Raw genomic sequence first — 25,945 nt, forward strand, 5'->3', positions numbered from 1 at the left:
CCCCTGGGACGGAGGCACTTGAGACCCCGTGACAGCTCCAGTGGGCCCGCGGCGGCGGAGGTTTCGGTGATCTCAGCCCTCCGCTCTCCAGTGCCCATCCGCTGCCAACTTGGTGTGTGCATGGGTGTTCCTCGTCATGAGTAATACTCGGGGACTGCTGCGGCAGGACGTGTTGATATGGAATGGAACTGTCTTCTGGAGAGGCTTCTTAAAAGAGAAATCCATGTATTTTTACACAAGAGTAAAGTGGTTTATCCCAAACCCAGTATTCCCAGACGTGAAGTCTGTGCTTTAAATATATACCCACTCTCCCACAAAACGATGCCCCGTCCCTAGAGATGTTCAAGGCCAGGTTGGATGGGGCCCTGAGCAGCCTGGTCTAGTATTAAATGTGGGGGTTGGTGGCTCTGCATGTGGCAGGGAGTTGGAGATCCATGATCTTTAAGGTCCCTTCCAACCCAGGCCATTCTGCGATTCTGTGATTCTGTGGAAACAACAGCAGGATCTGAAGAGGCCTTTGTGTTAACTGCTGCCATGCAGAGAATCTCCCTGCTTTCCATAGGCAGGCCTATAGAAGACCAAGAGGAAGCAATTCTCAGGTGTTTTTTTTTTTTTAAGTATTGTTCCTAGTTACCATCTGGGTGACCATGAAAATAAGCCTTCCATGCAGCACAGATCTCTGCCCCGTTGGCACGCCGAGGCCAAGCAGCAGGCTGCAGCCCCATACCAGCGCCATTCCCACTGTGGCCCTGTTTGGATCCACACGTGCTGGGTTACTCTCCCATAGCACACCCGGCTATGGTGTGCGGTGTTAAAGCTCTGAAGGCAGAGTGCCATCTGGAGTGCTGCTGGGAAGGTTCAGGGAAGTAAGGTAAATCCTTGCTAAGCAGCTTGTAACATAGCATACAGAGAAGGAATATGCATGTGCGTGTGTCTAAGAATGATCACAGCTTATCGCCATCAGGACACCACGGAAGATGTGGCTGTGCAATCTGTGCTGGTCATGGCAGAAGCTCATTGTGTGCTGACCATTTCGGGTGCCAGCTAACAAGTGGATGTGTCATAGTTGTGGATTTGGTTTGAAGGAAATTGTTAATAAATTATGTTTGTTAATAAAATAATACTACAAAGAGATTGTTGGTGATGGGGAAGCGTGTTTGCAATGCTCTGAAAGTTCTACTGAGTGCCCAGGACTGAAACTCAAGTCTCACTCACTGCCTACGTTTAACATCTGACGAACTTACATTGGTGAGTGTTTTGCCATGCTTTTTTCCTTTAGAAACACAGTTTAAAAAAATTTAATCACTGAGAAAAAATGTCTTTCCTCTATCGTAATGCAGAGGAGTAAATAAATTCATGAAACAGGAAAGAGCCTGAAACACGTGGTGATATACTTTCCTCATACCTGAGTATTTTGCACTTACTATACTGCCTTTGATCCAACAGCTTTCAAATATTTTACAAGTTATTTGTAATCTTTGGTCTTTTTGTTTCTCGCTCCTGATGAAAAAAGCTTTGTCTTCATCTTTATGCTAGAGTAAACTGAGATTATGCTCAGATTGTAAAGCCAGAAACAAAATGAAGACTGCAGCTCAGGTGGCTGTGTTAATAGAATCACAGAATCGTTTGGGTTGGAAGGGACCCCTAAAGGCCATCTGGTCCAACAGCCCTGCAGGGAGCAGGGACACCTACAGCTCCATCAGGTGCTCAGAGCCCCATCGAGCCTGATCTTGGGTGTCTCCAGGGATGGGGCATCCACCACTGCTCTGGGCAACTTGTGCCACTGCCTCACCACCCTTATTGTAAAAAACTTCTTCCTTGCATCTGATCTGTATTTCCCCTCTTTTAGTATGATACCATTTCCCCTTGTCCCATCACAACAGATCCTGTTAAAGAGTGTCCCCTTGTTTCTTAGAGTTCCCTTTAGACTCTAAGACTCTTCATGGCTGCTTCAGATCCATCTCCCCTTTGCATCAGCATTTCCAAAAGGGAGTGCAGTCCAAAAAATAATGATTTAAAAACACAGGTCGTCAGTATGATTACATGATAGAAGTTGTAACGAAGCCAGAGAACAGAAGGATGAGCACAGGATAAATACACAGGCTGCATTATTAAACCTTTTGAAGCATACAGGATTATGTTTGCACTTAGCACACCTGCTGTGATGCTAGAGACTGAGATCTGTCTTTGTTAATGTGCCATCCAAATTTCATCAAGATCATATTTTTCATTACAACACGTCTGGTTAGCAGCAGGTAGAAATGCCTCCTTCCTTGCCACTCAACTTGGTTTCCTTGGAGAGCGAGAAACTAGTAACAGAAGGGACAGGAGAAAGAGGGAACAAATGAGCACTCATTTAACCCAGAACTGTAATATTGGGAACAAAATTATTGTAGACACCAAAGAATACAAACAGAAAGTGACCTGTAAGTGCTTATCTGTAATGCTGGCAGCCAGCATAATAAGCAATTGGGGAAGGCAAAGTGATGGCACCTGAGCTGTGTGCTGGTGGGATCTACCTGGTCCCAGTGTTTGGGACAGTCCTCACAGGAAGGTCAGGCAGGGGAATGGATCCTGGTGCAGGATCCTGGCCTGTATAAACAGGATCACCTGTTTTCCAGCTGTAAAACAAATGTTTGCATGCACGTGTAACTGCAGGCAGTGGTGGAGGCTGCGGGCAGCTGTCCTGCTGGGTGCCAGGGCAGATTCCATCAGTGGGCTGAGCACTGCTGCCCATGCAAGAGGCACTGGCCGCAGGCGTGGAGTGGCACAAGGGTTAGGCCAGATCAGGCATGTCGGCTGAAACAGATCAACCTGGTTCTGCCTGAACTGAATTATAGGTGTCAGATGGGCAGCACCAGCTTGGCTGTGCTGGTGGTTTCCGCAGGCACAGGCTACTGAGCTGCTTGTGGCTTTCCCTCAGTTCAGCTGAGAAGAAAACGTACTTTTTTTCTTGGCATAAAAGCAAGATCGTGTATTAGCACATATGGACTGCAGACCGGCTGAGCGGTGAGCAGCATGGCTGGCTACCACTTTACTTCTCACTATGTGCAGGGAAGTGATGTTACATGGTGTGTGTGACTTCTGTCTGAGCAAATGGACTGAAAGGTTCCTGTTGTGGATGTTAAAATGACCTCAAGCTCTAATAATATCCTGAGGAAGTGAACCACACAAGCAAGACAAATCTGCCCAGATCCGCACTGACAAAGAAGAGCTAACTGTAAAACTCCAAATAGTGCTGGCTTAGGTACAAGCAAGTAATCTGACATGAGCAAAGGAGGTCTGAAGCTGTAATGTAAATATTTGATGGTTTAGGGGGAAGCATCAGAAGGCAGGAAGCAGTGAGAAACTGAAGTGTATCCCTTTGGAAATGATAACTCTGATGAACTGATAAAGAACTTAAAAGGACAGGAGAACCCCGGTCAGCAATGTTGAGAGAGATTTTTCTGATTTTAATGTATATGTCAAAGGAAAGAATGGTAACTATCCTACTATGTGAACATTTGACTTGTCGATTGGAAAGCAGAAGGAATACAGATGTTTAGTAAATATTACTGTTCTGTTATGAGGGGAGAACAGATGATAGAGCCATATTCCAGCACTGCAGCCAAATACTTTCTGTTCCAATGCTGGCCCAAGAACATAACATAAGAGCAGCTCAAGTTACATCAATTTAAAATCAGGTCTGGAGAAACTTGCATCCAGCAAATGGTAACAGTGGTTTTCCAATCAATCGGTTGGGAAGCTTCAGATCACTGGAAGAATTCACGTGTAGGGTTATATTGATTTCCGTTTGCAGCATTAGAGCAGCCTGGGTTGATCCAAACCTGCCAGCCTTATGCAGAGTCCAGGCATAGCGATGGAAAAGCTGATAGTAAAAAAAGGGGAGTACCACTGCCAGAGCCAATTGACAAAGATTGGTGGTATCTTATATAAAATTACTTGTTTGGTGAACAAAGGTAGCAGTATTGGGATGTAATTATACTTGCATTTTCATTGAAGGTTTGGCTTGACATTTCTACAGAGGAAATTTCTGCAGAATTAGCTCAGCATGCATTAAAAAGATTAAATATTGACTAACTTGTCTCAAAATGTCATTTTAATGGATCATCTTCATACAAGATGTATTTAACTAAAAATCTAAGCATGGATTAGGCTTTGGCAATTTCAAACTTTTTCCGGGGACCTATAACAGTCTCTGGAAAAAGACAACATCATCTTTACTCAAGTTTTCAGATAACGTGCATTGGGATAATACTACTGATGACAGGTATCATAGAATCATAGAATGGCCTGGGTTGAAAAGGACCACAATGATCATCCAGTTTCAACCCCCTGCTATGCGCTGGGTCACCAACCCCAGACCAGGCTGCCCAGAGCCACATCCAGCCTGGCTTTGAATGCCTCCAGGGATGGGGCATCCACAACCTCCTTGGGCAACCTGTTCCAGTGCGTCACCACCCTCTGTATGAAAAACTTCCTCCTAATATCTAACCTAAACCTCCCTTGTCTCAGTTTAAGACCATTCCCCCTTGTCACTATCCACCCTTGTAAACAGTCATTCTCCCTCCTGTTTATATGCTCCCTTCAAGTATTGAAAGGCCACAATGAGGTCTCCCTGGAGCCTTCTCTAAGTTAGGTAGTGAGTGACCTGTCACTGAGCCTTCGGGATCTCTGAGTATGCTGAGCTTTAACAAGCAGTGCACGTTTCAGTGTAGCTTCCTTAAAATTCTGTCTCCCATCTCAAATCCCATTCTCCCTTCTCCTTAAGATCCCCATGAGAATGAGAGCCCAGCAGAAGCCTGCAGTCTGAATAATATTCACATTTGTATGGGTGGGAAGAGAACTGGACAGGAACATGGGCTCAAGCACGTGTTGGATAGCACAGACGTGCAGGTGGCTGGGAGTATGAAAAATGGGCAACTATGGAGAAAGACACAGATTGCATCTGCAATTGGTACTTCTGCAAATAGCTTTCTCTTCATTGAGTTCTGATGTTCACAACTGAAGGTGGTTATCAGATAATCACGGAAAACCTCGGGGGAAGCAGAAAAAAAGGAAAAATGCAGCAGGTAGAAGGGCTCCAAATGATTTAAGACAGTTTCATTCCAGGACTCCTGGCATGAAGGGAACACACCCATAATAGAAGATTTATTGCATATAAGGTACGGTGGCTGGAAGATAAAGGTAAACAAATTCTGGTTGTGTATACTGAAAACATTTTTTACAACAGGTAATAGTCACTGGGAAAGTGTTCCAAGAGTTGTGGTGCAATTTCCCAGAAATCAAGATCTCTTGTTGTTCCTAAAAGAGGAGCTCTAGTTCAAACACCAATTAACTAAGGGAAATCCTACAGTGTCTGTCACCCGAGAGGTCAGGCTGGATGGCCACATTCTCTGCTGGCCTTGTAGCCTATAAATAGAGTCCCAATGGGGAAAAAATCATCCTTATCTTGGACCCTCTTGCTGTAGCAAAAACAATAGAAATGCAGAAAGATCAAAAGTAATCATTTTGCAGCAGTTATGGCTCGATTGGTATTTCTACTGAAGAGACCAAAACATGTTGTAGTCTGATTCCAGAACATCGTGTGAGCTCTTCCTTCCTCCTGTCAGAGTGCAGCCATACCCCATGCACTGCTTTTCAGAGATGCATCTGAGAATTACAGCAAAGGCCGGGTTTGAAGTCAGTGGGAGTGCTGCTGTTCTCATGGAAGGGGTGGGTCAAACCAGAACATCTTTGCAATTTGAGGACACACCTCAAACTCTCCGTTGGATTTTAAGTGAGACTAGGGGGAATTATGCCACACAAACAACAGCGGAGTCTGGCTGAAAGAACAGCTGTTTCTCATAGACAAATACAGTTACATTTAAACAACATTTGAAATGAATTCTACCTACATAGCGAGTCATTAAATAGCCACAATACCAACAAGAAGTTTATCCTGTGCACTGGTGCTGCATTTATTGTTATTTGCAAACATTCTGTTTATTGCAAAAGCAGTCACTGGAATAAGAGAACTTTCACACAGCAGGTATCCTCCTGCAAACTTTTTGCTTAAATAGCAAATCCTGCCTTGAAGTGTCTGGGATTATTCTGCACACATGAATCAAGGGATACAGGAGCACAGAAACAAGTTGGCTTGTCTCAGGTCTACCTCTTCTGAGTGTGTGCAAACCAGCAGGCAATGGGGTATTCTGAAACAGAGGGTTCTTCACTCTCTCCTGAAGCTGTTTGCTTTTTAATACTTAATACTTTAATTCTCAACCACGCAGAGAAATGACTCGCAAGCTTGCTGGCCAGGACAACTACCTGGGAGGTATGACACAGGGGCATGAACTCCAAAAAGTACTTAAGTATTTCCTTACAAATAAAGGTGAACACTGCTGACAGGCATGGATGTTATATCCCCTAAGCATGCATATCTGCAGCTTCCTTGGGAGAACAAAATGAGAGTTCAAACCTTTCTAGCAGAGGAAGCCCCGAAATGTGAGTTTCTTACATTTTATTTGGGTGCCTGAAGCACTAAGAATCAGGATAATATGGGGATTGCCAGCATAGGAAGAACAACACAATAGTCACATTTGTGATTACAGCTCAGAAAAAAGGCTGGGGAGGGTGTTCTTACCAAAGATAACGACATTATATCAAATTCACACATAATTTTTAATCAGCCAATTCCTGCCTTTTCAGAGTATATTTTGAGAGAACTCTCCAGTTCAAAATGAAAGTGTTCCAGGCTTTAAGAGTTGGGTCATAGAATCACAGAATGGCCTGGGTTGAAAAGGACCACAATGATCATCTAATTTCAACCCCCCTGCTATGTGCAGGGTCACCAACCACCAGACCAGGCTGCCCAGAGCCACATCCAGCCTGGCCTTGAATGCCTCCAGGGATGGGGCATCCACAACCTCCTTGGGCAACCTGTTCCAGTGCGTCACCACCCTGTGTGTGAAAAACTTCCTCCAAATATCTAACCTAAACCTCCCATATCTCAATTTAAAACCATTCCCCCTTGGCCTATCACTATCCACTCTCATAAACATCCATTCCCCCTCCTGTTCATAAGCTCTCTTCTTCTTTTTTTTTCCAAGTACTGGAAGGCCACAGTGAGGTCTCCCCAGAGCCTTCTCTTCTCCAAGCTAAACAAGCCCAGTTCCCTCAGACTGTAAAATTTCAGTTAGAAAAACTAAGTGTCAGTGAGTTTAGCTAATCAACATACAATCAGGAGTGATTGTTAAAGATATACTTCCTACACTTCTAAGTGCACATACATACATATGTGTGCTTATACATTTTAGAAAGAAAGGTTTGCACTGCAGCAGCATGGTTCAGATTACATCTGTCCCTCCACTGGCTGAATATAAAGTAATTGTTCCTGAAAACAAAGGCAAAAGAGAAACAGAAAGGAAGTACAGATTCCCAAGCAGCCTTCTTTTCCTTTCAGAGGCATGGAAAGGCCTGTGTTCTCAAATGAAAAACCTAATCAGCATTTAAGACTGCTCCATAAAGGAACAAGCACTTTTTGAACTGAGCTCTGTTACAAGCCTCTGTTCAAAGGACTGCATAATTGGACATCCCTGGCAAAATGAGATAATGTTCACGTATCATGATACAAACATTCCAGGAATGATCAAAACATAAAAGAAAATGAGGTTCACATACATACCTTCTATATTAAATTGGTACAACCTGTGAGAAAGGCAGCTCCTATATTTTTCTCTCTTCTATTACCCTGCATCAATAGTGTCAGTAGGTTTTTTGCTATTAGTACTGATGGAAACAGGATCGGGGAACAAGAACTCAGGACAATTCAATGTACTGACACATCTTACCACACACTGCAACTACGTCACCACACAACAGCTGGCTCTGTATGAGTGATGGATACACATGGATTTCTGTGTTCTTTCAGCTGAGAAAATACATTCCATGCACCAAAGGCCTTTCAAAGGCAGCATGGTGTGCCTGTGGCTCTGCTTTAGACTGGCTCTCTCATGAAGTTGGTGCTTCTGTAAACACACCTACAGTTCTGTGGTTCTGGCCTGTGACAGATCACAAGCTACTCAGCAACAGAACCACGATATTATAATGGTATTACAATTGCATTTAATTCTGCCTTATATTTTTAAATCAAACCTGTTTTGTACCCCTTGGGTACAAAATGAAGTGGCAAAAATACGTTCTATAAAAACCTACACCACAGAACCACAAGATTTTGATGCGTAAACATTTCAATGCTCTCAAAAAACAGTAAGAAAGAAATAAAGCTCACTAGAATAGTCTACTTAAGAAAAATCTTTTAATTGTTATTAATTTCAGTGGTCTTTTTCTTTTGTGTATTTAAATTCTAAACCAGTTATATACAATTTAGCTTCTAGATTTCTTCCTTACATAAATATTTCAAGGAAAATACAGGGAAAGAAAATCTCAAGAAGATACCATCATTCTAAATACCAACCTATTGTTGTTACTCGATTAAGATAATTAAATGCTCTGGGTTGGAGTAATGGAGACTAGGAGTTTACACTCAGCACACTTCCTTTCTGATTTTGTGCTTTCTGACAGAAGATATATCCCCCCTGTGGGGAGAGGTTCGGGCCCATAAACTCCTGGTTTCTCTGGGGCAGGTGTGAGTACCAAGCAAGAGGAATAGCTATCACAAACAAGCTTTCTGCTTCTGTATTTCTCAATTTCCACTCTTCCCTTACATGCACACTGCCTGAGATACCTCACACAGATCTCTTTGGTGGGTTGTGGGGAAAATGAAGAAAAGCAGCAGGCCATAAGGCTCCTGAAGAGATGATATTAGATGGTTAACAGAATAAGAACAGGGTGGAACCGTTTTCTTTCAGCTGTGTCAAATCCATTATTTTTAGCACCTTCATGAAACACAGAGGAAAACTGCCGTAAGGAAAGCACTGCACACAACTTTGCTAGTGACAAAGATAAGAGGACACAATTCCCTGGATCTAAATGAGCATCTGGCAAATCAAAAGCATTATTACTGTGAAGATGTCCACACTGAGCTCATTATTGGCAGGTTCTTAACCATGTCTAAGCTGTGGTAACACTGAAATAGTTCTGAAAATATTTTCAGGCTGTTAAAAAAACCTCCCTCCTTTGCTTAATGTCAATTCCACTGCCACAGTTATAATGCAGTTGCATACTTACTGCCTTTGCCCATAACTTGAATGATTTAGTTATTGAAACCAGCCCATTCAGAAAGCTGACAATTTAAGTGACGTGGATCATAAACATCCACTTACCGCTATTACGACGACAACACATTTCCAAGTAATGTAACAACTCCACTGGAGTTGAGGCTATCAAATTGCATCCAGTCTGAAAACAGGGTGAGGAATACCAAACAAAAAGACACCTTGTGGCTATGGAACATAGGCTGATAGCCTTCTTCTTCCCTTTGATATTGAAAGCACGTTAATTTTGGTCTATGAGACACGAAGAAATGCACTGTCTCTCCAAAACAGGCAATGATGAAGCTAACTGCTGATCTTTCATTAGAAGTACAAGATGAAAAACAAACAAAAAGTAAAGAATTGAGTCTGGTGGAGTGACAGGAGGCTACTACACACTGTGCTGTATAAAGAGAGGACAGAGAACGTGCACCCAAAGTGCAACACAATGAGACAGGAAGGGAGATGGCAAAGAAAGAGAAGGGAGGAAGTTCATACTAACAATGCTTCTATCTGAGATAGTAGCATAAGACATGACAAAATGAACACTTTGCTTTCTAGATTCATATAACACGTTAGTTTCTCCTGCAGCAGGTTCTTTACATCTTAAAAAACCAAAAATATTCTTAAAAAACTTCATAACCTCAGGAAGACAGGGTTATTCTGCACTGTTTCAATCCTTACACCTCAGTACACACCAAAGTCTCTTTTCTTACTGCAATGGATGCATCTGTCTGCTTTGTTGCTCCAGACACAAATTAACTGAAATTGGAGTATGCAATAACCTGTGTTCTGGGTGCTGACTCTCATGGCAGGCTGTAAGGGTAGTCTCTCCATTTTCACTCATGTGCAATCTTCATCTCACTCCTCTTGAAATGAGAAGTTACAAAGCACATCAAATGGAACTTGAAATGTGAGATAGCCAGCTTAAGACAATTAACATGTTTCTGACCTAATGATTCTTATTTCCTTTTGATTCCACACAAGATGATTCAGCACTTGAAATACCTGAGAACTGTAAAGTGTTGCAATGTTCATCGCTGTTAGAGTTGACACAAAGTAAAAAATGTCAATGTCTGTTGTTGAAAAGGTTCCGCTCTCTGCTCTCATGTTCAACTGTTACATAGCAAATGTACACAAACTACATTAGCTTTGTGTTAAAAATAAATTTGGGTAGAATCTCAAGCCTTCCACTGAATCGTCTCTGCAAAGATGGCCCATCTTTTCAGCAAGAAGCAGCCTGGAGAAAGCAAAAGAGGATTTGTCGCATTACTTGAGGACAACTTGATAACGAAGGTACTATTAAGCACAATAGTGATTCCTTACCTTTCTTTGGCTAAGAGAACAGACATTCCCACCAGCTTTGCAAACTCATCAGCTGTGAGAGAGCCCTTTTCAGATACCTATCAAAAAGCAAACACACAAATAAACAAACTAGGGCATTAAAATAGCAACTCACTCAGGCCTAGAAGTGAAAAATTGGTAGCAAATCTCTTTGCTCTCCAGAAAATAGTTTGCGTTTTAAAAAATTAAAAATGAGTACATGGTGCCCTTTCTTTCAGATTTTTTTTTAAATACATGGAAGAAATTATTGGAAAAATTCAAGTAGCTCACAGACAGAGGTACACTGTCACAGTTACTACTCATACAGCCTAACTAAGTGATACTGCAAACAGGAAAGCTCGAGCGAGGAAATAAAAACACAGCAGGGCACGACGGGTCATTGATTGAGAAATTCAAGTAATGTCAGAGAGAGGCAGAGAATTTAAGTTGATTTATGATATTGCCACTGACTGTATTAAATCCACAAACCTTGGTATTCCACCCCACATCATGGCCTACTACTGGGATCACATTCACACAACAAAAGATTCAGTCTTGGGCTCAAAGCTTTAGTCCCATTGTCCCAGTGATGCTAGTTAATATATGCTGAACGAAACATTCTCACATAGGGTGGCATGTGGACATTTGAAATACAATTGAAATTTCAAGTCCAGACTTATTACTGCATTGAATTTCTCATATTAACATATGCTGTATTAGCCTACAAATTAAAAAATGTTACATTTTTTCACTTGTTCAGATTCAAGCAAACTTGCAAATCCAGATGCAGTTGCCATTTCCTGCTTCCTACATAACCAGGTGGAAAAGGGTTCATTCTGCATCATTCTCAGCAGTCTCTGAGCAGTAGTTTCCCTTTAGCAGAAACTCCAATTAAATTAGGCCTACCTTGAGAGTATATGACTAAATTTAGGGAATGGAAGTCAGTTACACAATCGAATATAGCACATGGGTAATTATTTTTCCTTCCCAAATCACTGCTCTCATCAAGAGTGACTTCCCCTTTGACTTCCACGTCTTCCTGTCTTCAGCACTCATTCAAAACCACATCACTCTCCTGTTTGAAACCCTGACTTCCTTTCACTTTTTCTCAGAAGTTTCATGTTACTGCGTATTATACATTAAGCACAGGGTGCTTTTGGTCAGAGTTCTCATCTCTTCCCTTTCCCTTATGGGCTTGCCTTCCTCATTCAAAACCTCTCCCTTACATTCTTCTATGAAATCAAAGCCCCGATTTATGAAAATAAAATAGAAAGGCACCTCAATAATAAATCCACCTCAATAATAAATCCACCATCTATTGCTTTTCATGGTTGACATCATTTCTTAAGAAAAGGCTTTTCCTTTCTTTTCAAAGAGCTAAGCTCAATTACTGAAGGTAACACATTAATTAGAAAACAAAAGAAATTAGAAAAAAAGTGGACTAGGTATTTTTTTGGTAAGCAGAAAAAAAACAGGAAGGATGAACATATATTGGAAGGTGTGTTTTAATTTTGATAATTTTAGAAGGTATTTGTTAGACAAGTACACACATCTTATCTGTTTTTTTTTTTTGTGTTGAGAGATAGATATACAGTACCAATGATACAAAACCAAGCTGAAGAATCCACATGATGTTTCAAGTGGGAAGGTGCCTCTCATAGCTCTTTGTCTGCCCAAATCAAAGTCTCTTTTGACTCTCTGGATACACTGAATCAGTGCATTCTGGTCTAGTACCAGATCTGGAGGTTGGTGGCCCTGCCTGTGGGTTGGGACCCTGATCCTTGGGGTCCCTTCCAACCCAATCCGTTCTATGAATCAGCCTTTATGCAGTGTTGTGAAAAAATAAAAATTTGCATTAAAAACATGCAGGAAAATTAACCAAATTGACCAAATTAATGGGATAGCAGCACTTTAAACAGTTGAGAAGTAGCCAGAGCAGGATCATCTGCCATATTGAGCAACTCATCTAACTTTTTTCTTCCTCGATGAACCTAGTTTAATTCTCTACGCACCACTCTTCACATAAACATTCTTCACAGCCAACTCAACTGTTATAAATACAAAGTGCTATTTTACCCAACTCAAACAACTGCCTGTCTCAACATTTAAGAACTATTTTCACCACCTTCAAGCACATTGTGTACAGAGACTGAAGACTGTTGTTGTTAAATTGTTTAATATATGCCATGAATTTCATCCAGTGCAAAGATTTGGAGGAAGGTTAAAGGTTAATGAATTTTGAAAAGAGATGGAAAAATGCTTTATTCCTTACGGAGAAAGCAAAGACCAAGATTATTGCCTCCATTGTAATTTGAAGATGAAAAGTGCCATTTGAGTATTATTGTTAGAAGATTTTAGAAGTGGAATATTTTGTATTTTAAAGCCTCAAAAGGAAATCCTGTACTTCACATTTCTATACCTAATGTGTTTAAATTTCCCCAGCATAATCAGAACACTGAAGGAAGTGAAGTTCACTTACTGTCTCTAAAGCAGAAGCAACCATTTCCTCTTCATTGTGAGACTGGAGCTCAATCACCATCACACCGCTGTCAAATATTTGAAGCCTGAAATCAGAAGAGAGGGTCAAAGTAACCAAAAACCCCACACACATCACCTATGGCCACTCTTCTGATACATCCACAACAACAACCACATTACAAAATGAAAACAGGAAAGACTGTAAAATGAACTTCAAGTTAAAAGCATCTTAGAAATAAAAAGAGATTGGAAAACATAGAGCATACATTTGGGCTTAGATAAGCCATTTTCCCATTATGGGGGAAAAAAAAAGGTTGGAAGTGAGAAGGATATTGTCTTCCTAGCAGACAAAGTAAAGCATGGTTCAAATTCATATTTAAGTGTAGAGTGGATGTTGGTGCACACAGCAGCACCTGGACAACTGTGTTTAAAAAAAAAAAAAGTTCCATATGTAAAATACTAAGTCAGTTAAGCACCATGCCCTGACTTACGAGTACCATGTTTTAAAAATACATCTCCTGCACATCTCTTACCGTAGTGGTAATTTCAGTGGCTCCAGCATCTTACAAGCATTTACTAAATCTTCTGGTGAGAGCAACTAAAAATAGTAAAACACATTTATTTACAGCATGCATTTCCAGTATCAGCATAACACCAAAACAAACAGTTGCTACAATGACAGATAGAATAAACACCAGGTTACTTAATTTTGTTCTTTTTTTCCCCTTCATATTGTCCCATCTATTCTGCACTCCTTCCTATTCCTTTACTGCTTTGTTTTTTTCTATAATACTCATTCTTACTCTGTTTACTGAGACAACTGATGCATTTCAGAAAAAAAAAATACCTCATTGTTTAGTATTCCCTGGTCTTGGTTTTCTTTTCCAGATAAAGGTGGATTTTCCCCCCTATATGGCACTATGAAAAGCAGCATACATTATTATTAAGTAGAGAGAATATATAAACATTACATGGAAGAAGGAGAAAGAAAAAAGGTAAAGACCTCTGATTTTAATAAAAGGTTGACCACTTCACATTGTTACGTATAGGGAGCAATTGGTAGGGAATACATTCACAGTTTTTCTTGAATTACCTTAGCAAGGATGTGCACTTTATAAAAAACAAAAACAAAATAAAACAAAAAACCCCAAAAAACAAAACAAAACAAAAACTAAGAAAAACTAAGAAAACTAAGAAAAAATGGGGGAATGGTAAACTGAGACAGGGGAGGTTTAGGTTAGATATTAGGAGGAAGTTTTTCCACACAGAGAGTGGTGACAGACTGGAACAGGTTGCCCAAGGAGGTTGTGATGCCCCATCCCTGGAGGCGTTCAAGGCCAGGCTGGAAGTGGCTCTGGGCAGCCTGGTCTGGTGCTTGGTGACCCTGCACATAGCAGGGGGTTGAAACTGGATGATCATTGTGGTCCTTTTCAACCCAGGCCATTCTGTGATTCTATGATGATTCTAGGAAAACCAACTTCTCACCTCTAATCCTCGTGCACGGTTTACCAGACAGTACACTTCTGTAAGTGACATGATTCCTCCTCTCTCCTGTGTAAGCACAAGACTGGTAAGAGAAATAGTATTTATCTAGTAAACACAGCATCTTAATTTGCATTTGACTGTTTGAACAGCTAAAGCAGAGAAGCTAATTTCTGCTTTGTAAAGTTAATTACATAATTAATGAAAAAGTTACCCTGTCAACACCACCAATTTCTAGCACTAGAAATAATTTGTTAGCAATCTTTGTCCAATCATTTTAAAATGTAAAAAAATTGATACTATACCCAAAGATTGAGACCTAATTTTATTTTAAAGTCAAAGGAAGAAGGAATTTAGATATATTAAATTTATCAATCAATTTTCATTTTTCAGGCAGCATGTCTGATCACAACAGGTGGCACATTTCTTAAACAAAACACTCCATACACTTCTTAGGAGACGTATGGATGCAGAAGTTTCAAATGTGAACATAGATTTCTGGCAAGAAATTAGAACTCTCTAGAGCTTCAGATAAATTAAAATCTGAGATATTACTGGATGGAGAATAAGTATGTGATACTTAAACAGTTTAATGAAATAATAGTTATGTATTCAAAGCTTGTACTGTTTTTCTTTCTAAAAAAAAGTAATATTCTGTGGCAAGGAATGAATACAGAGCTCTTCAAATAGGAGAAAGGCTGCTAATGTGATCTACCAAATACCAGCCATAATTAGAATTGGAAGCTGAGATACCATTTCTCCAAAAAAAATATCCTTACACTTCACATTTACATTTTCTTTCTTGGAAAGACTTACGTAAGCAGTGAGTAAGAGGCTGTGCTGCTCCATTAGGAACTTTACAAAGAGGCACAGTAACACAGCCAGAACACTTTTTCATGAAAACTCAGCACCACAAAGAAAACACTGGTGCAAAATTGGTACTTTACCTCTAATGGTGTCTGCAGCATTCCAGCTAGTTGCTTGGCCAGCTGCATGTGGTAATGAGTACCAGATCCGTGTGTTTCCCTAGTAACTGGATTGGCTATGCCCATACTCAGCAGATACGATTTGAACCTAATAGTCTGAACAAATAAATTCATTAAAAGTCAGCTACTGAATGAGTCTCATTCTTGAAGAACTTTCACTTTATTACTACAAGACAGTTTTGGTGAATTAATCCAAACAGTTTACTACCAATAAAGTCAATTACTAGCAAAGTGAAAGCAAGAATAATACCAAACAGAAAACTATCATCATCCACCATACAAAGGCAGTAAAATCTATGCTTTTAAGAAAGTGCCAAAATAAAAGTTAACACCAAACTCTTCAGTCTCTTTAACTAGACTTAAAACAAACAGAAAAACTCACAAAGTATTCTTTACAGAACTTGTTTTATTAAAAGGATAGCTTTTGCTTTACACAGGGACATTTCTGTTGATTCTAAAAACAAAAATTCATTTACCTCATCCTCCGTGATGTCACCTTGTTTTTCTTTAATCTTATTAGCAATTGACTTGGATAACTCCACCATTTCCTTAGCCTATCAAGAAAAATCCACAGATAAATCAATTTGCAGGTCATCAGAGAAAACATGCTTAAAACAGAAAACAAGCATAAATCTACTTGGGTAGGTAACAGTGCCATACCTTCTCCATTAGCTTACTAAGGTCCTCAAAAGCCTGAAAAGATAATCAAAACATTTCAGATCAGTACAACTACAGCATTCAGCTTCATAGACACAGTGAGCTACCTGGACATACCTATTCAAGCTAATTGTAAAAGCTGCTACTCCTTTACATCAGTAAGTTATTAGCGTGACATATTATAGACAATTGATTGTTTTATGAAACTATGTCATACAAGTCTACAAAGAAAAACCATACAATCCATAAACAACAAGGAACAAAGGAAGAATCAAACAACTGAGCATTTTTCTAGCACGAGGAATAGTTCAAAATGGTCTCTGAAGTCCATACAACAGGAAGGAACATTGAGAGACTGAGACCTAAAAGAGGTTAAACAGACCAAGTCAACTATGCTCTCCTGAATGCTGGGCGAACATTTCTTGGTGGTGAGGGCAGGTTTTCTTCAACCAAGTGAGTTAAGGCTCACTCAAGAAGATCTATTGCTTCTGGACAGCAGTAAGCCAGCTGTAATGCTACAGAAACATTCTTCCTGACAACACAATTTTACTTTATTGAGTGGGAGCTTCTAGGTTAGTAAGAAAGACTGTAGTTACTTGAAAATGAGCAAGGAAGATGATATACAATTTGATATGTATGCTTAACCAAAGAGACAAAATCTTTGTACATCTTTTCATGTAAGTATCTCACACAACAGAGCAGCGATGCTCCCATAATTAACACAAAACAGTTAAAAAAGAATGTAATAATATCCACGAGACAAACGACCAGATTTATATAAATTAAGATTTTAAAAAAATAGATTAAAATCTTCTGAAAACTCTAGTTGTTGGACCTAAAAAGCACAGTACATGCTAAGGCAAGTAAATGCTTATTTGTACAGTTTTTTCTCCAGTCTGAGCAGTTTTATTGCTGTCACAAAAGTATGTAATAAACTGGACATACAAACATAGCACCATGATTATATCAAATCTATTGAGCTTAGTAAACTGCTAAGGTCTCAAGTACAATAATTCTGCATTTTCAGGCTTAAATAAAAAGATCCACGTATTTTGACCATAAAGAAACAAAAAGTTAGTAAATATAATATATATTTAAAAGTAACAGATTTTTGCCAGCCTTAGCAACATACACTCAGCCTTTGGTGCATCTATCTAAATACGTGACAACATGCCTGTGTAGTGAACCTTTTCAAACTATCTTTTTTGGCCAACTGGTTTGAGAAACACTCCAGAGGCTCCTCAGTTAACGCCTGCCTGGAAGCAGCACCCAGTAAATTCCAGCCACAAAGAAAGATCATTCAGCTAGAGTATAGCAAATGACCACAGATATATCTTGCCTACAGTTTCTAGGCATCACTTCTATGCCGTTTCCTATCTTCCAACTAATCCCCCTCTAGAAAGAATTTTAGCAGGACTTACACAGGAAGACTGAATTGTTTCCATCTACAAATATTTACGCACCTGAGTTAGAAGTTTATTGGCCTGAGACTCCAATGATGAGAGAGATGTCTCCAAGAAAGGATGTTTTTTTTTTCCCCACGCAAATCCCTCCTAATGATACAAATGACTCCATAGAACCATAGAAATTCAGCCTCTTAACACTTGGTACCTCAGCTAGGCATCCAAAACTAAGTGGAATACTTCTTCTTGGAGAAGGACGAGGGGGAATGGTATTAAACTGAGACAGGGGAGGTTTAGGCTAGATATTAGGAGGAAGTTTTTCACACAGAGGGCGGTGACGCACTGGAACAGGTTGCCCAAGGAGGTTGTGGATGCCCCATCCCTGGAGGCATTCAAGGCCAGGCTGGATGTGGCTCTGGGCAGCCTGGTCTGGTGCTTGGTGACCCTGCACATAGCAGGGGGGTTGAAATTAGATGATCGTTGTGGTCCTTTTCAACCCAGGCCATTCTGTGATTCAATGGTGATTCTATGATTCTTGGATCCTTATCTGCCAAATTCAATGGTTTACAATAGAATTCTCAATCTTTGGTGTAACTTAAGTCCTTCTACTGTGCTTGTATGATATCAACAAATTTTTCTAACAAGGTTTTTCCCAACTTATTTCTCATCTCTAAAACCTGCATGAAAACATTGTTCATCAAAAGAACCCTTGCGTTAGCTAAATAAACAGTATGCTGTGTGTAACTCCTCCTCTGCCTGACTCACAGAGGGCAGGCCTGGAAACAAAGGGGAATGTGCACACACCTAACAGGAACTTCCTCAGATAAACAAAAGGCTAAAGAACTGGATTCTTATCAGCAGTGAACAGCAGATGCAGGAAGCCTTTTTCTGGAAGCCAGGGCACCATTTTTTAAATTAAGTCATCTATAACATTTAAAGCTGGAGGAAGGCAGGATTTCACAAGTCATGATTTTCCTCCGTTCATGCAACACTTACAAGTGGATTTCTTCTGCTCTCTGAAAAAGCTACAAACGGAAAAAATAACCAGACAATACCTTTTGAACTACACACACACACACACCACAATGCCTTTTGAACTACACATAGAATTTAATTCACTACACTCTTCATAAAAGAAGAAAAAATTGTAGCAGTACCTGAAACACATGCTGCCTACAAGCTGCTATGTAACTCTACGTATCAGAATATGCAGCATGCTTTTTATTGGGGCACGCTGAATCTTGTAACACTTTGCCATTCTAATCAATCTGTTGTAGACAGTTTATGAGTATTCCCACAATTCCAGAGGTTGTGGATGCCCCGTCCCCGGAGGTGTTCAAGGCCAGGTTGGATGGGGCTCTGGGCAGCCTGGTCTAGTACTAAATGTGGAGGTTGGTGGCCCTGCATGTGGCAGGGAGGTTGGAGCTTCATGATCCTTGAGGTCCCTTCCAACCTGGGCTGTTCTGTTATTCTGTGAATCTGTGTATCACTCTCTACTACGTGACAGAACCAGATCACTTCAAAGGATATTATTACTCCCAACACATCTGAAAGATCTTCAGTGAAGAAAAATTGATTCTGCTGTCCATCAGCACTGACATTTGAAAGTCAATTACTGCACTGTTTCTGGGAAAAAGGACAGTACCCATCCTGCCAACATACCCTGCACGGATACCTGTAACTTGCTGGAGCCTGGACAATTATGGCACTGTAATTATAAGTTTAAATCTAACATTTAAAATATAAGCATCCATGTGATGAAAAGGTAAGTACACCACAATTACGCGCACTTAGACCAGCATGTTAGTCTAAATACATACTACATTTTCAATTGAAACCAAAACTAGCTGTACAAAGAGGAAAAAAAACACTTGTCATGTCCTCTTTCTGTAGAAGTCTCTGCATTCTGCTTCTGTTGATGAAAAGTCATTGAGCTCAGATTTGTAATGAATCTTACAAATACACAGCAGTGATACTGAAGTATAGCCTTCTTGAAATGAACTGTTTACATGAAGTACCCTTACAAATATTGAAAAGGCAGTTAAAAAGAATAAATAATTGTAAAATATACGTTCTTAATCAATTCAGATGTCTCAACAAAAGCAATAAACAATCTCAGTTGCCCCTAAAAGAAAGTGTGAATGAACAAAAATAGCTCGTACAGATGGTTGACCTTGAAACTTCTGTAGTATTTACCTCGGAAATGTTTTTGTCAGTCTCTTTTCTTTTTGCCTCTAGTTTCCTTTCGATCCCTACAATTCCTACAGCTCTTATTCTTCCTGCCTGGAAAAGAAAATAAAGCGAGAAATCAAAAGAGGAAATGCTAAGTTTTCTCATCCACCTCAGCATGAAAAAGCTTGTATCAGAGCACAGAAAAAGTTCCTCCAAATAGCCAATAGCATACATACAATAATTCATATATTTCTTTACAGTACTTCTAAAATCAGTGTCAAAAAATAAACAACGTGTATAAAGCAAGTATAAACCTGCTGTCATATAGGCAGATGATGATTATTATATTGAAGCTATTAACATGAATATGCTTAATAGCTTGGTCTAGACTGAATGCTCCAGTTTATCCCAATTAAAGCCTCCTGAGTCCATGTGAACATCTACAATACAGAGCGATGCAAATACAGGAGTGCTTCTAAACACAATTACCTCAAGGAATCTGTGTTCTGCATATTCATACATACAATGTATTCATATACAGTTGCAATATGCACACATTTATCAGAGTTTTTAACCTAGAAGTACGCAGACAGATAAAAAGACAACCAAACTGACAAAGATATCCTCCAGAACAACTGCCCAATTAGAATATAAATATAAATCAGATCCATGGGGTTTTCAAACATAAAAAATATACGTGTTACATATCTGACTTCTGGCCAACAAAAAAAACACAAAAAAAACAGAAAAGAGATCCCCGGAAACCTTTTAGCTTTATCAAGTCTCTCATGCTGGACGTGCTATTACAGAACTGAGCTCACCATCAACCACTCAAGGCAGAGCACACTTAAGGAAGACAGGCCAGAGGCAGATGCAATATATGGAAACAGCACTTGTGGAAGCAAAATTACATGAAGGTTCTGAATTCAAACTAAACAAAGCAACATGAGACATACACAAGAGTGCCAGAAGCTCTGGTCCTACCTGTGGATCCTTGTTAACCTGAATGGTCTGTCCAGCAGGCATGTTCTCCCATCTCCTTTGTGTAATTTCTTCTGAGAATCGTCGAAAGAACTGCAAACATTTAAGAGTGACATAAAATATGCAGAGTGGGTCTGGTTATTTTAGCTTCTTGGCCAACGAATCAAATGTCACTGTAAGAAGAAGTATGGTAACACCTACACATTCACAGAACAACATTCTCTTCCAATCTTCAAAAATACACGTGGTAGAGAGGGAGCTACTAGTCAAACTACCATGACTACTTCTACTGTAAAATATTTTTTGAGATATTCAAAATGTTCCAAAACACGTTGAAGTTAATGACGACAAGGTTTGCTCAAACGCCTGCTTTTAAAAGGAAGGAAAATTGATCAATACAATGACAAACAATCTGTTGATTGAATAGCATAAAGACAACCATATAGACTTATTTGTTTAATGCTAATACCAGGAAGTGGCATTAGTTGATTAGTTAACTTTAAGCAACCTTGCTCACAAAGAAAGGAAAGTGAGTGTGATGAAACATATGCACGTTAGATACAGATAAAGAAGACACACAGATGTCTTATAAAGATATCTCTAACGAATTCAAGTTGAAAATCTGATTTTCTGCAGTGAAATGGCATGGCTTTCTTCTGTCTTTCAGAGCTAACGTTTTCCATCTCGCCACACGAGGATTTTGTACTGTGACATTTCTTCACAGAGGACAATTCCTTTTTTTTTTATAACATCTATTGCATTTTGAGATTAGCAGTTGGTAAAACAAAGGAGAGGAAAGAAAGAAAAAAAAAGATTTATAAAACACAATGAAACAAAACTCTAAAGCAATAAGAGAATTGATTAGGAGTAAGCTGCTTGATTTCCATTCAATGGAGAGGTACAAAAAAACACCTTTTACTCTATTAACAGTAACACGTTGTAAGGTCATCGTTTTGGAAAATAATGTATTCCATTTAGAAAATAATACAGGAAGAATAAGACGTTACTAAATCCACCAAAAAGAGGACAAAGTCTCATAGCACCTCCTGACATTTTTGGGACCCGGTTTAATCAAAGCACAGAATCCTGAATGCTCACAGTGTTTGCTTTAAAAAAGGATGTACTATAAAAGCTCCACCTCAAAAGTCAACACAGAAAGATCGTGGAAAATTATCATTATCACAGCAAGAGGAGAAAGGCATGTCCAAAGCTCTGATATACGGGGTTTGCATGGTACAAAACTTACCTCGATTTGTCCATGCTCTTTGAAAGAAAGTTTTATGTAGGAGTATTTGCTGCTTTGGAATGGGCCGGGCTCTTTGTTTGGAGAAGCAGGATGAAGATGAGCTACTATTTTGGCACTAAGAAAAAGATAAAGGAAAGAGAAAATACAGCTTTTCTCATTAACTGAAAAAAAACAAAAACAAACCCAAACCATTTTCCTAAAATCAGTTATCTGTCTATTCAAAATCTGCACTAGTTTTTCTTATGTAAGAACTAAAGTACATCAAATATAGCTTTACATTTGTGCAATAACATTTAAATGTTTTGTCCACCATATATATATATATATATATATATATGTATGTATGTATTGTGTGCATCTTGCATAAAAACTGCTACAGCCTCTCAAACAATAACATTTCACAAGTTTAAAACCCATCTGCCATAATTTTTAAAAATTAAATGCAACAGATCTTAAGACTTCAAGCAAATTATTTCTGACAGTGTTAGTTAAGGTAAAAACTAATAGTCAAGCAGTACTTTTGATTTGGCTTTTGACTTGCAATGATTACTGTCAAAACACACTAACTCTGTCACAAGAAAACAGAAAATCTCAATATTCTGTTTAATCTTTCTGCTTATATGTGTCACTTGTGAACACTGTATGTCAGTTTGTCCAAAATCAACATTGAAAGGTAACGTGCGTGGAAATAACAGTCTAACAGGACACCTACCGCCAAAACAAACCTTGAGATAGCATAATTTTAGGAATATACTAAGCCACTATCACAGTATGGGGGCAAGTCTGCCATTCCCATTTCATTTTACAAAGATCTTTATTTGCCTTCTTCAGCATAAAGGAACTTCCTGATCTCATCTGGGCACCCCCAGGATATTACCTTAGTGCTTCCATCTGATTGTATCTATTCATCTGGCTGCAAGCACATATCTCTATGCAATTTCTCCATTTAATCTTTTCTTGTCAAACTTCTTTGTACACATACCACACCAAATTTGTTACCTAACTGAGGGGAAACACCAGCTCTTTCTATCCCTCACCAGCACTTCCAAGCTCAGATTCAATCATACATTCATGCAAATTAAGATAATATGGGATTTGGCAGGGTGTCTGTTCCTAACCGGTTCTGTGACAGAAATGACAAAAATTAGCTTTCAAATTGAGATCCAGCAACAGCTCTGTGGTATTGATGACTAATCAATGAAAATGGCAAGCTGGAACACGTGTTTTAGTACTTACAAGATGATTTAACCATTTGCATCAAACACCACTTTGCCATGACTTGCTCATGCACTTGGTCTTAAGTGAGGAATGCTGAGCTCTGTGGCTGTCAATGTGGAAACATGGTTTACAAACTGATCCATTTACAAACTACCATGGATAATAAAGTAATCTTGGATTGTCACAAAACACACATGCAATTAACTATCAGTGTGAGAAAACCAAAGCGTTTATCATAGGCTCATAATAAAATCATGGAATTGCTTGGGTTGGAAGGGACCTTAAAGCCCAGCCAGTCCCAACCCCCTGCCATGGGCAGTGCCACCCAGCAGCTCAGGCTGCCCAGGGCCCCATCCAACCTGGCCTTGAGTGCCTCCAGGGATGAGGCACCCACAGCTTCTCTGGGCAGTGTGCCAGTGTCTCAATGCCCTCTGAGTGAAAAATTTCCTCCCAGCAGCAAAGCTAAATCTCCCCTCTTTTAGCTTGAAGTCGTTCTCCCTTGTCCTATCACTATCTACCTGTGTAAAAAGCTTTTTATTACCTTACCTTTTTCCTATCCCAGCTGCTTGCTCTTCAATAAAGACGACTTGAGACAGAGGTATAGCAATGCAGCATTCCTGGAATTGTCAATGGAAACACAAAAGAAATTAAAGCCACATCCTGACTATTCATTCTCTTAAACCATTTATTCTCTTTTTCCATTTCATAAACAGTGAAGATTTCTACAGGTGCTGCCAGAGGCACTTCAGATGAAGTACAGTGTTAACAGTAGAAACAATCTATTAAAGAGAAATAAAAATACAAAAATGCTGATTTGAAGCTGAGTTCCAGATAACCAAAACAAATCTAAGTGTAAGGCACTTCAGGCTAGATTTATAAAACCCCAACTGAACAAAGCTTTAGGATATAAGTACAAGACACAAACACTAAAATTTCCACACTGCTGCAGCTTATCCTTGTAACTGCATAATGCTAATTGGTTCTTCAAATGTTTGAATTGATGTTACTTGGGGAGCCAAAGCACTGCACAAAACCACCAGCCTTCTCGGTGCTGGATGTCTAAAAGCTGGATTACTTTTTGAGTGGTGATACACCAATTAGGAATGCTTCCATCTCTCCACCCTCACAGGCTTAATGTCAACACACATTCATTGAACATTTATCAAAGCAGAGCAAGAAACAAGACTGTACCTATCTGTGGGAAACTAATCTAAACTCTTTATTTATGTATTTGAGACAGAAGTTGCTGAAGGGAACAATTCAAAGCATCCAATTATGTGACTGGTCTTGTTTTGGTGAATATCCTTTGCTGAACGTCCTCTTTCACATGATAGCTTGGAGATCAATGGTCAGTCAGAATGCAGGAAACCTTACAATCCCTCTTTGAAGCTTTCTCTCCCATCAGCCATAAAGGTGTTCCTAACACCAGCTTATAATGAATACTGTTATGATGTCCTCTCAATCCCTGTTACCAAAACTGTTCTTTGCATGGAATGATTAAATACACTTTAAATTGGAGCTTGTAAATATATTGGAGGAATTTCTATTATGAATCAATCTCTCACAGGGGAAAAAAAACACACAGCTTTTACTTCCTGTTTTAGACTATTTTGATTCTTCTCTGGCTCCAGATTTTACAGCCAATGTACAGAACAATTGTGTCTGTAAAATGCCCACATAAATATAGGGAAAGAAAAAAAAAGATTCCATTAAAAAACAAAGATTTTGAAAACAACAAAAGAGTCGAATTTCATCTAACAACATATAATATCTAGATTTTTTAAACAATATATTGATTTAGTTCATAGCTAGAAAGCTATGAATTTACTCTAAGTTCAAGGACTTCACTCCTTCCTGGAGAGAGAAGCAAGAGAAAGTGATGCCAAAATAGCAACAAATTAAAAGTTCTGGGGATATGAAGACAGTGTGTTCATTTGGATATATATTTTTCTGCTATTTAGTGTTGAAATTATGCATGATTTTGTGATCTGCAATGTTGTGCAAATCTAGCTATGTAACAAACTTAAAAGAATTACATCATTTTTTTCTTAGAAATGGCTATTTTCTGTACTGTTTGACTGCAGATGTAAGGACAGCAGCTATAAAAACAAATGTTTTTGTAACAACTTTTGCTACTTTAGCCTAACAAGTAGCCTCCTTTATTGCAAAAGTTTGTTGACACAACAAAAGGGAATCTCCTGAAGTTTATTCTAGATAAGGCAGCTAAAGTTTCTAAAGTTTATGCATCATAGATCAACATGAATACGAAAGGCCATGCTTCACTCCTAAGAACCTGAGAAAGAAACAGTTTCATTTACCACAGTAACAAAATTATAGGTTTAAAAAAGAAAGCAAAAACTTAGCTCTTTTGAGACAGAAGTAACCTATACTAGATCAGACATGGATAACTTCTGCCAAGCTGCTGCCCTATGTTTATGTCTCCTCTCAGAATCTTTGCTAAGTTAAATTGTTAGAACTATTTTCTTATTCTCCAAGTTTCTTCTCAGCTTTTTAGCAAATTCCACAATCGTTGGAGAGCACAAGGAACTATGCGATTTAGGTAGCATGGGGGAGAAGAAACAGATGTCATCTTTTTGTTGAGGAAAAAAAGGGGATCTAAACAGTTGTTAGACTTGCTGAAGCTGTCATGTACCGTGTTACTCCAGGCAAACTGAGAAGGTAAGAAGCAATGCATATTGCCTTACATGCCTGCCTGTCACAAAAAGATGATGATGAAGAAGTCAGGGGGGTGAATTACAGAGACAGTTCAACACAGGTAAATTATCTCACATTGGGTGTGCAAAA

At 39.3% G+C, this 25,945-nt stretch overlaps 1 protein-coding gene across 2 annotated transcripts in view; it reads right to left on the minus strand.

Annotated features, from left to right (window-relative positions):
• Positions 1-8,280: 8,280 nt before the first annotated feature.
• Positions 8,281-25,945, minus strand: part of VPS36 (vacuolar protein sorting 36 homolog) — a 20,625-nt gene continuing 2,960 nt past the window's right edge. For both annotated transcript variants that reach the window (XM_003203303.4, XM_019612124.1), the window contains exons 3-14: positions 23,687-23,757; positions 21,923-22,037; positions 20,680-20,769; positions 19,720-19,806; positions 16,124-16,156; positions 15,940-16,017; positions 15,425-15,559; positions 14,481-14,546; positions 13,529-13,593; positions 12,997-13,081; positions 10,521-10,597; positions 8,281-10,434 (exon numbers count right to left, since the gene is read on the minus strand). In XM_003203303.4, the coding sequence (XP_003203351.1) occupies positions 10,341-10,434; positions 10,521-10,597; positions 12,997-13,081; positions 13,529-13,593; positions 14,481-14,546; positions 15,425-15,559; positions 15,940-16,017; positions 16,124-16,156; positions 19,720-19,806; positions 20,680-20,769; positions 21,923-22,037; positions 23,687-23,757 (996 nt within the window). In that variant the 3' untranslated portion in view covers positions 8,281-10,340. The remainder of the gene's footprint in view (positions 10,435-10,520; positions 10,598-12,996; positions 13,082-13,528; positions 13,594-14,480; positions 14,547-15,424; positions 15,560-15,939; positions 16,018-16,123; positions 16,157-19,719; positions 19,807-20,679; positions 20,770-21,922; positions 22,038-23,686; positions 23,758-25,945) is intronic.

Source organism: Meleagris gallopavo, chromosome 1 (assembly GCF_000146605.3).
Source record: "Meleagris gallopavo isolate NT-WF06-2002-E0010 breed Aviagen turkey brand Nicholas breeding stock chromosome 1, Turkey_5.1, whole genome shotgun sequence".
Classification (NCBI taxonomy): domain Eukaryota; kingdom Metazoa; phylum Chordata; class Aves; order Galliformes; family Phasianidae; genus Meleagris; species Meleagris gallopavo.